Genomic DNA, 12,419 nt, shown 5'->3' on the forward strand with positions numbered 1-12,419 from the left:
TTTTTTTGTCCTGTCTCTTTGGAATGAGAAAAAAAAGAAACTGGTATTTTACATCAACATTACCTTGCCTTGATGGCTATTATTCTTTGACCAAATATATACTAGCACTTCATATTCAGATTCTCATGTCCCAGTTTTAAAACCCTACTGCAACAGATTTACATGTCTTCAAAATGCCTTGGTTTCTGGCGGTCTGTCTGTTTACCAGGAAACTGTCACAGATTGTCAATAAGAGGCACACAGGACAAATTTTCCAAATACGCTGTTCACCAGAAGCAATGAAAAGCTCAAACCAAGATGATCTACTGTCTACTGAATACACTAGCCGTGCCTGTAACAGTAGGTCCTGAAATGCAGCCAAGGAACTCATCCTTATGATTCAGGAAATCATACTTTACAGATCCAATTTACAAATCTAATCCCATGACAGCCAAGAGATCTCTCTGTCTAGAAAGTAACCTCATTTTGGCACTTAGTCCTCAAAGCCTGAAAGAACTGCTTGCTACTAATCCAGCTTTTATTTGTAGTTTAACTACAGCTGGCTTGTGGTTGAATTTGATGGGGTACTGATGAAACACATACAATTCAAGTCAGTCAGTGCTTGGGGGGGGTGTCCTCATTATTGAAGAGTACTACAGGATAATAGCCACCACTTTAAGGACTTCATAGTTTAAAAGAAACTGTTTTCAAGCACTACAGTAACCCTTAAGAGAGTCTGCCCTTATAGGTATGACTCAGCAATTAGGTTTATTTGAAGCTTTTTAGCAGTATAAACCATCAATGGCAAAAACTACAGAACAAAAAGACATGCAAGCAAAAGAAAGAAAACAGGGTTGGAAGAGCAAATTCTGAACGCTATCTGCATTTCAGCTTTAACAATTATACACTTATAAATTCATATTCTTATAATTCATATTTATTTATCATAAACTTGAAGAAGATTAAAACATGACAATGAAACACTAATAAAACTGAATACTGAAGCATCAGTACCACTTGGATTTTCTTGGAAACCTCTACCCCAAAACAGTGACTCAGTATGAGACTTAAGTCAAAGAGCTCAAGGCAAGCATGATAATAGTGTTCCATAAAGTCCTATTTTCTTTTAATCTACTGAATAAAAATCTGTTCCACTGTTGCAACAATACCTACCAGAGAGTACAACCTCAACAAGATCTCCCTCATGTATCTCTTCTGCTGATGTAATTCGTTGCAAAATATTATCTGAGTTCAGGTCATGACGGAAAAGGAGAATTTTGTCATACATGCCAAAGAAACCACACTCTGGGAACTGCAATAGAAAGCAAACTCTAAATTAACACATGCTCTTTGATAATCCTATCCATAAGCGTTTTCAAAACAGCCATGGAACTTGAGTTTTTCGGTGTTCCACAGAAACAAAACTGATCTGCTTATTTTTGAGGAACTGAAGCATTTTTTGAACTGAAATGTAGCACAAAAGGGTTAGAAAAAACCACCACACCCAAACAAGACAAATCAATACCAACTTCTTCCCTGTTCCCCCCACCAACAGTGACACCCTTTTTTCAAACCTGGAAAGAAAAAACTGTTAGGGTTTTTGTTTCTTTGGGTTTTTAATCTCTGACCTGCATAATCAGTCTGGCACCTGAAAGCCAATGCAGATCTTTCTCACTCAGATACCACCACCTGTAACCCTTATTGGGTCAGACTCAACACACTCCTGCAGCACCTGCCACACTTCTCTTGAGGGGCAAAACAAGAGAGGCTCCATGTCATTGTTCTATAACAGTTTAGATCTACAGATGCAAGAAAAGGAAAAAAGGAAAACTTGATTCCCTACAAGGACAGAAGATAATAGAGTAAATCCATATAGGGAATAGATACACCAAGTAACCTGCCATTTTTTCATGATACTTCACTGACAATAGCTTTCTTATTCTGCATTTTCCCCACTCTTCAAAATATTGCCAAGTGTGAGCAAAATTTCTTAAAATGAAAAGCTGAAAAGTAAACAGACAGTTCACAGAAAACAAGCAGGAACAGACCCTGGAGAGGAATGAGTACCAATCAAGCAGCTCCTCTGGCCTTTTTGTTTAAACCAGAATTCAAACTCAAGGTGGGAACACAGAAGAGCTCCACAGAAGAAAACAACAAGGGGGAAGGGGGGGGGGGGGGGGGGGGGGATAAAAACTGAAAAGCACACAACAAACTTTCAATTAATTAGGTAACAGACTACAGTTCAGTAATTTAGATCTTGCATAGTCAATAAGTAACAGGGTCTAAATGGCAGGAAGCTTGTGGTATATTAATTGTCCTTAACTAAAGTAGTCAAAGATATAATGAAGGAATCCGTCACGCCCGTTGTTTTCACACTCCCTTCCCATTCAGACAGAAAATAATTTCCTCTTTCCGGTAGCAATTTTATCCAAAATATTAAGTCAGTCTTCTCTGTTTTGGTGTGCACACCCTACACATTTACATTACACATAATATAAATTTACATGCTCTGGAAAACATACTGTCTACTTGGATAATCACAAAAAGAGGCAGAATTTGTACCGTTTAACCCATGCAAAAGCAAAAGAGAGACCTGGCAAAATTATACTGACACAAGTGATATTTAATCCGCAGCACCAAGAAATTGTTTTACTGGGCTAATGCCAAAGCAGCAGGCTGCTTCCTCTGCCTCCCAACTCACTCTTCGGTTCCCTACATAAATGTGATGTTCTCTTGAACTCTGTACAGTAGCCATGATGGTACAGATATGACAACAGCATTATAGTCCTCTAAAACAGATGCTTTTTAATCCTTTATACAATAATATGCTATTGCTTAAAATCCCTTAGGTCACCTGGAATTACCTGTAAGAACTCATCATACTTTAATTCAGTACACTCATCCACTGCTTGATCTTGATAAACAGCAAATATCCACGAATATTCTGAAAATTACATTTTTCCAATCTCCCAAAGGTTATTTGTATTAGAAAAGCAAATAAAAAGCTTGAGGATTAGCTGTGCTGCCCAAATATGTGTCTCAGTATCTCTGCAAGTATGCACAGGACATGACATTCAGAACATGCATAGGTACAGCACGCTAGTAATTCTTCCAAGGGAACTGACAGTTCTTCATACCTGAAACAGTGTATAAACCTACTTTAAGCTCTAACTCAAAAGTCCACTGGCCTCAATTAACAAGAAAAAAAGTTACATTTATTATTTTTTTTTTAAATAAGTGCTGTGAGGTTTTATTCCTTGATATTATATACACTGTTTAGCCAGGTATCACATCTTCATGCTAGTATCAACAAAGGAAGCTAGCACATCAATGGTACAATCGTGTCCTCAAGATACAATCTATATAGTATAAATAGATGTTATCATGGTGCTGAAAATCTTAATTCCAACAAAAGGGAGAAAAAAAATCAACATGAATATGGTACGTATCTGCCTGCAGATAAACATGACACTTTTTATTAATGCAGTTTCAGCTGCGAGGAGGGACAATTGATGATTCAGAGAACCAGTGTGAACTATGGCCTCTTGCATTAAGTTCACAGAATCACCTACAAACCATAGATTTTAAGGAACCTTTAAGATATTTCAGAGGTTTAAATCTCCTTCCTTTGATAAAGATATGGTTTTGTTTCTCTTTTTTTATTCTTTGAGACTATAAACTTATCATGCAGCTGCCAGAACATCCCTACACATAATCCCCCAACCCCAGTAACCAGAGGTCATGGAAATGCTTCTTGGTGTGCGATTATTTTAAATGCTATGACCGTATGTATTCTGCATGTGCAGCATTTACCCACTGTCATGTACAAATCTTGGATTTATTAAAGTTTTAAACATACCACATTAATTTTCATGACGAAAAAGCATTACCTGACACAAAAGTTACAGATGAATACTCAAATCCTCTTTGCAACAGCACATGTAATCATTAAAAATGAGACATTACATTTCTTTGAAAACAGCATCAACATTACTTCCGAAGTTTGTAAATAACAATATAATGCCTATAATTATAAGATTTGGTTTTCAAATAAATTCCAGACAAAAGCTAAATTAATTTCTATGGAATAAAAGTATTGTAGAAAAAGCAAAATTATCTATTACAGATTGTTAGACCTTTTAAGCTGTGTGTCATGAATGCTTCTGACACTGTAGTGACATGTTTTACTGCCCTCTTCTCTCAAAACAAGTATACATACACATGGATGAAATGACTGTGAAAGGTTGTCTGATTTTGTAACTGTAATATTTCACCTCCTAAAAGATAATTCCTTTATTTACAAGCTTCAGCTTGATCAGTAGCTCCTAGACTACAATGCAGAAACACAAGCCCAGGCCTAACAAGACTAACAATAATCTATACTATTATTTACTGCAAGAAGTCTATCATTAAACACAGACTCTGTATACAGTTTTATAGATACATGTGACAGACTTCACCCAGGACATGTTTTTCTATGCATTGTGCATGCCTCATCTCCATTTCTGAAACAACTATTCCAAAAACTAAAAGCATTAGAATAGCAATAGCCTGTTCATTGGTACTACAGAGTTGCAGCTGCTACAAGGTTTTCCTTAAGCCACAACAGGGACAGGCATAGCTGAGGAACCTTGCAACGGCTCCCTTACCTATCCCGCCTGTTAGGTCAGGTGCTTATCTGGATGTCCACAAAGGAGTGCAGAGGAACAATGCAGGTGGGGAACCCATACAACCCCATCACAGAGGCCATCAGCCCACCAAAGGCCCATCTCCACACACCAGAGGAGCACAGAAGCATGAGGGCAGGCGGGAAACCCAAATTAAGGACTCCAAGTAAAGGATACCCTGTCCAGGCCCATCCCTGGGCTGTCACAGCAGAGACTCAGCCCCAGTTTCTAGACATAAACCCCATCAAGACAAGTCAACACTAGGGCACGTTTTGGACTGAGAGGGGTTGCTGCCCAATGGTATGGTATAAGGTGCCAGGGAATTAGGATTGTACAAGACTTATTACAGGATGTTTATGGAAGGAACTGAAGGTAAGGAAAGAGGTGATTCAGGGAGGCACAAGTGTGGGGGAAAAATAAAGGGATAAGATGACAAAAAAGGCTGGACACCTGTAAACAGTGGCTAATCAGAACAATTGTCTGACCATGCCCTGTGCCTGATCAGCATCATCTGTCCTATCTTTTCATTAAATTCAATTTCTAACTATTTTCCTGTACGATGGATTCTCATTCTGAGCACACGTGTGTGTCTGGGGGAATGTCTGAGTGCCAGCAGCTGAAGCCAGACCACAGGTCAGAGAACCCACACGTCTGTGGTACCCAACAACTGGAGAGACCAGAGTGAGTGAAATCAAGACCCAACAACTGGAGTGGGGCCTCAGCCAGGTGCCAGCAACTGGAACGACCAAGATCCAGGGGCTGCTACTGGGCAGACAGTGCCTGAGCCCAGCTGCTAGACATCCACATTTTTTTGGTTGGGTCTTTTTTTTTTGCACGCGCATGTGTGTCTGTTCCCACTAGCAGCCCTTCATCTTGAACCACCAGAAAAGGGTACAGTATGAGACCATTGCTGCTGTTTGTGTTCACGTGAGTGCTCTGTGTGTCTGCCCATGTCGATCTGTGTGTTTACATGTATGTGATCAGTCTTGCTACTGGTTGGACCTGGAGCATTGAGCTGCGGCCGCCTCGCCTCTGTCAGGAGGCTGTCAGATTCAATTGCCCCTAACAACACTTTTCAAGTTTGATTAAAAAGTCCTGCCCTTTCCTTTCACACACACACACACACTTCCACTGTTATAAAAGAACAGACTCTAACACAAAGATGCCTCTCCGATTGCTCCTTTCCACACACTTGAGCTCAGATTACTCGTCTGCTCGCACTGCAGTTCTGTGCGCCCAAGCAATGGAAGCGCTGGCTGGCTGCCCTCTCCACGGCCGGCCCTGATGAGCTGCAGGTGGCCCATCAGAGCCCACGTCTAAGCCACTTGGCCAGGCTTCGATAGGGGGAGCTGCGCAAGCAGCTTGGCTCCTTACAGACATGCAGCGCCCTGCTCTCTCTTCCGCTCCCCAGTACATTCGGGAATACAGCATTCCTTGCTAGCACCTTAGCCAGAAGGCTATGTGCAGACTGCTGGCCAAGAATAACCTCATCGCCTAACAAGGTTTTTATTTCAAGGGGTATCTTTTGACAGGATTTTTACGCAAAGCTTAAACTATGTTCAAGTGCTACACTACCAAATTTTTCTCTCTTGTACTGCAGCAAAGTACAGCTTATAGCCTTCCTTATGCTCAATTACATGAAGCTGTTAAGGAAGAACGCTATTCAGTTCCTTTGAAGTGTTAAGAGCTTATAACATAAACTTGAAAACAAAACTCAAAGCAGAATTTTTTAAAGCCTGTTTTGTCTTACAGGATTATACAGCTATTACTTTCCTGTATAAAAGCCCAAAGTATCTGCACAGTGACTCAGAACATATCAACTGCTAATCCCAGTATTACTGTTTCCTAAAAGCAAAAAGGCAACTGTTCCCAGTGTTAATGGTTCCAAAAGAGCATCTAACTACAGGAAATCACTTATGGGAAGTCTACATATGTGATAGACTGTGCCAAAAATTAATCTCTGGTATACCAACATCATCAACTTACATAAAGAATGTATGCAACCCTTTGTACTTGGGTGGTACTAGCACAAGTTAACACTACTGATGCATTATTGCAGTTACACTGAGGAAACACAAATGGTATTATCTAGAATGTTTATGCTGTAAATATTACAGTATGTCTAGTTTTAACTGATAGTGCATTACACCGTTCTTCTTACCCAGAACTCAATACACAGCATCCAGCATTGCTGGAGTGAAACACAACTGAGGCTTCTTTCTATCTTGGCAGTAACTGAAAAATCCCTCTACTTCAAGTTCCAGGACTTACTTTAGAAAGTTCTGGACCAGTCGCCAAAAACTCACACTAGGGAAAAGTGTAGGCGGATATTGTTTCAAGGTCCAGTATCTCATGACCCATCATAACTCAAAACAAATGCTTCAAACCACTGAAAGTTAATTCCAAAGTCTAATGGTGCAAAACACCCATTACCTTGGAAAGTCTCTTGGTTCACTGAAATCACTCCAATCTATTATTCTGCATCCCTACCCAGCTATTCACTCCCACTCTTTAGAATTGTGTGCCAAATCACATTATCACACAGACAATTAGCTTCAAACTTGTTGCATCTTTCCCTCACTAGATGCCTCAGTACAGACATACTTGGACTACTGCTTGGCTAGGTTTTCCAGCACACACACTTATTACCGTGCCGGAAATGCTAATCTGCCCTGCGTATACCAGCTCCGCGCCCCCAGTACTCCCCAGCTCCCATCTTTTCACAGGCATGTTTGCTTCTCATGCCTCAACTCTCTCTTACTCTGCTGCCTTATTTAGCTCACACGAAGAAAGCAGATGACAAGGCGGCAGACCAACAAGGAGGAAAAAGATTTAGCACAGCTGATGAACACAAAACATGATTTGTGTTCATTTTAGAGCCATTCAAAAATAAGCACCATGAACTATTACAAGCTTAACCTGGAGAAAAACACAGAAGGATGTTTGCGGTACTGTTACCTATTTATTACACCAAATTAAGTTGTTACTGCAAGAGTTGTAGAGATCCATTTGTAATATGGATGGATTGTAATGTGATTCTTTTACTTCTCAGTATTTCATTAGTAAAACATCCGTTAACACTTGAGAAATCATATTAAGCTTCAAGTCAACACCTCTGCCACAATTTGGTTAGATAGCCATTACCGTAACAACGTCCAAACCTTTGGAAGACAGCTCATATTCATTCCACGTGTTTTGGTCTTTTCACAACACGACAATTTAAAAGTATTTTAAAATAAACACTTTTTTTCCCCTTCAGAAGCCCTAACTGAAGAGGTAGCTATCCAAACTACTTTAATTCATTAAAATTTGAGTCTTAGTTATACGAATAATACAGTTATACAGTCAATTGTCATTCAGTTAGAAAATTCTACAGATGTATTTGTGTTCTTCATGTCAGGCTTTCTTCCCCCCAATTACCAAAGCAAAATGTTTAAACACATCTCATCTCTCTCCCCCCACACCCCAATCTACTCTATCTTCAAAGAAAACTGGCTAATTTTTCCAAACAATCTAAGGGCTTCAATCACGTTCCAAATATCAAAGATGAAATCCCACCTAGTCTAATTAAAATAATAGGCAGGGGTATCAAAAAAGTGAATACATACTGATAGGATTATATTAAATCCAGATTATTCAAATTATTGACCAGGGAATACAATGTACCAGGACTACAACATTTATAAAAACAATGAAAGTATGAAACTACAGAAACAGCAGAAAGACTCACAGGCAGATCTAACACGCAAAATTTAACTCATTTTAAATACAGCTATACTTCCAGTTATCATGTTCACAACACTTTACACAGTTCAGAGTCCTGAAGAAATAAATACAAGTGTGAACATGTCAAGTACCTGTGTAAGTGGCTACTGGCAGATTAAGGCCTGAATTCAGGCAAGTCAAAACAGCATAATGTGGCGGGGAAACAATCAGGGGATTAACACTAGTAAGAAAGTATAAATACTGTTGGGAAAGAAGACAACGTTTAAGGTAAACAATGACACTTTAAGGACTCTGCCTATACAGAGAAAGATGACCAAAAAACCCAACATGGAAAAAATAGTCAAAAAGTAAGATGAAAAACCAAAGAAGCACAAAGAGAGCCAGTAATCAAGTAGAAATGAGATTACATACAGTCAAAAATTTGCTGTTGAGAGACAGACAATTACAGGTGCAGTTGAAAGAGTGATCATGTTAGGATGAAGAAAAATTAAGACAACAAAAATATTCTTGCTAGCAAAAGCAAAGACACCAAACACACAAGAGTTACAGGAATCAAGATGAAAGCAACAGGTGCTAGATAAAGTATTCAAGCCTATACTTAAGAAAAAAATGAAAAAAAAAAAAAAAAAAAAAAAAAGCCCCATACTACATATGGAAGAGTTCAGCAATTGCAGAATTGTAAACATTGATCCTGGAGAAGGTTTAAGAACAAACCTGAAACAAGCAGGCCATGGAAGGAAAAATTACTCTCGGAGGTGAACTAAATAAGAAACAAGATAGACCAAAAAATACTAGACTGGATCAAGTTTGATAAGAAAAAGATAAATAGACAGGAAACGAGTGCAGCAAACATGAATAAAACACTAGAAATATATAAGTGCAGAGAAAGAAAATTAAGATAGTGAGAAAATAAGTTTGGCTTTTTTTTTTTTCTTTTTTTAAATAAGACATATGAGAGCAACATGTTATGAAAATACAAAGGAAAAACCTGAAGGAGGTTTGTTAATGAGTAAGACATAAGAAATACCACTTTGACTTTGCTAAGTGGTGACCCTATGGGTGGGTTCAGTGAAGCGGAAAAAGAAAAACTAGTTTGGAAGATTAAGAAACAGATTGTATGGGTAAACAGTGTAACAGTACTCAAGTCAAAGAGAAGGCAACGGTTAGAAAGGATCAAGAGAATTTCAGGCAAACAGCCTAAAGTAGGAGGGCAATTGGCCTATTTCAGAGCAAAATGTAGCAAAGCCATTGGAGGAAAAGTATGTAAAGGAGGGTGCCGAGTATGACTGAAAATGAAAAGGATGAAGGACAGTTTTGTAGATCAAAAAAGGTAGATAAGGGAAGTTTCAGAAGCATGAAAGTAAAGATTCTTAAGTTTAAGAAAAAAGTTATGATAAATCTTGCAGGCACTGACAGTATACAAGTAATAGCACAGAACCATCAAATGTTTTTTCATTTATAGCTGTTAGTTTAACTAGAACAAAACAAATAAGCTAGAATAAAGCATTTATAGCATGCTGTCCTACATAACTGAGTTTACAGCCAGTGGAGCATCACCACATGTGAGTTTCTAGTTTCAAGCTAGTAAGTCCTATGTTGTACTTCATGTCCTCTCATGTGAGGAATGAAGAAACAGTATTTAAACACAAAACAAGACTAAGAACTTGACTCTGTAATATCTGATCATTGTGCAAGGTCACACACTGTCCATCTGCAACTTATGCTATGTATTTTTCTGCTTCTAAACACACTCCCTCTATTCCAGCAGTCATATCTGCTCATGCTTTGGTTCCTCTTCAGAATCCCCCTCAGAACGGTACGCCTGGTACTTTAATATACAGCAATGTAGACAAGGAATGAACAGTGTAGTTTAAGACTATAACAAGAATCTTTTGAAGCATCCCTACAAAGTCTAAATTTTGGGTTTTCTGAATACTTCTATTAAGCATTCCAATATACAATACCCCTAACGTAGTGCTCCCCCAACTTAATTTTAAATTTGAAAAAAAAAAAAAAAAATGTTTTGCTCTTCTCCTGATGTTTAGAACATTTTTAACAGAGCTGAGAGACACATCAAATAATTGCATTACTCATCCCGCTCTCCTTGCGGACACACGCCTCTAGTTTCAGTTCTGCTGATGCTACTTTTAATTACCCTGCTGCAAAACCTGAACAAGCTACAGCAAACAGCAATGTCTGAAGCAGGAAGCACAGTTGACCATCAACAATACAGCAAGACTGGCAATACAGAAAGTGCTATGAAAATGCATTAAGTAAACACAGTACTTATTTCCTAACTAAACTGCTCTCCAACACAGGCTTTTGCAGCATTGTTTATCCCCTAGTTGATTAATTTCCCCAGAAAGAAAAAAAAGTAAGGCATAAGTTATTTTTCTGAAAACTTCTGAGGATGCTATAATTACTTTTACAAAGGTTAAAATCCAGCCTCCTCAGAGGTCGGCTGTAAATCCTGATCAACATTTTTGATACTGTAATTGTAGCCTCAAATAAAGTTAGGCAGGCAGTTCAAGCTCCCAAGCAAATAAGGAAGGAAACCCGAAACTTTTTTTTTGTTCCAGAAATGTAGAGAAATACAAGTCTGAAATGTGATTTGAAAGCACTATTAAAAGTAAGTAAGGAAACTTCCATTTAATTCTAGTAAAGATACCACTCATATAAGAGGAAAAGCTATAAATGATTCCAAGTAAAAACATAATTCTTCTTTTTCATTTAAATGCAACAGTCAATAGATACTGCTAACTACAGAACTATCACAAGAACAAACTATACAGTAGCCTGAAGATGGGAGCCAGGAACATGTCAAGAAAAGACAGTTTAAGCAGGCTGTGGAATACAAGAAGAATCGGAAGCTTTAACACTGTTGAATCTCAAAGGCATACCCAGTAGCTTCAAAGCTTTCAACTGGAAAAAAACAGGCGGCCATATGCATGACAGTACACAGAAGAACACAGTTCACAGTTTTTACATAAATACAAAAATATCTATATATTAATACTAAAATATTTAATATGCTTGCAATAGTCACCAGATCTAAGAGGAAAAAAAAAGTCACAGCAGGACACTGCTGTCAGAGGGTACTGCCACTTGTGCACTGGCTGCAAAACTACTTATGAAAGATGAGGAAACAACCTTGTGTGTGGTGCATTCATCGGTTTGCTGCCTGCAAACATGTTCTCACTGAGCAGTAATTTGCTGGTAGCATCAGCTGCAGGTGAGCATAAACTGAATAAAAAACAGACAAAAGAGAAAACTGATCATCAAATCCTCATCAGTTTTGCAGTAGATTAGGCTCAGCATATAAGAAGTTTCTTGAGCTATAACAAGAACTTGAGCTAAACTTTTAGCTGAGACTGCCAAAGGAACAGAAAGGAAAAAGAAAAATAAGTGTGCATGTATTTGTTTTCATCTTTAAGACAGAAGACAGGAAATATGCTGATGCAAAGAGAAGGAGCTGATAAAGAAAGAAAGAGCAGCCTGTAAAATGGCTGTAAAAAAGTACAGGTAACATTCACGGTTCAAAAAGAAAAAAAAAAATATTACCTAACTTGTCTCTTCAGAAAGCAACTAACATGTTGAACTACATTTTGGTAGCCCAAAAAGCTATTATGAAATCAGCTTGCTTGCCAACTATTTTGTAAAAATACAGAAGATACAGTAAGTTGTGAGATGGGGAAAAAAGATACACAAGCATATACAAATGAGAGTTCATATGTTTGCATTGACTTTCTTTCAAGCTATTAAGTGAAAAAGAACCATCTAATAAAACTAATCAACCATAAATAACAAATCACAGCAATGGAAGAGACAGAGAAAACAATTCCCTACAAAATAATCTACCTTCAACTCCATCCCTCTCATCCACCCTTGGCCTTGAGGGAAATGAGCAATAATTTCTTCATCATTTTATGGAACAATGTTAACTACTTTTCAGGTTGCTTAGTAAGATCTAACATACCTAACATAAATAAAGATAAAACTTGGATGCAAAAACAGCAAGATCAATGTTATTTCCTTCCTACAGAGTCA

The 12,419-nt window shown here is 38.2% G+C and overlaps 1 protein-coding gene across 1 annotated transcript in view; it reads right to left on the minus strand.

Moving 5' to 3' along the window:
* PRKD3 (protein kinase D3) overlaps nt 1-12,419 on the minus strand; it is a 41,329-nt gene that overhangs the window by 27,857 nt on the left and 1,053 nt on the right. The window contains exon 2 of the mRNA XM_082481712.1: nt 1,153-1,291. Coding sequence (XP_082337838.1) covers nt 1,153-1,291 — 139 coding nt within the window. The remainder of the gene's footprint in view (nt 1-1,152; nt 1,292-12,419) is intronic.

The sequence above is a fragment of the Vanellus vanellus genome (assembly GCF_965231255.1).
Source record: "Vanellus vanellus genome assembly, chromosome: 3".
Taxonomy (NCBI): Eukaryota; Metazoa; Chordata; class Aves; order Charadriiformes; family Charadriidae; genus Vanellus; species Vanellus vanellus.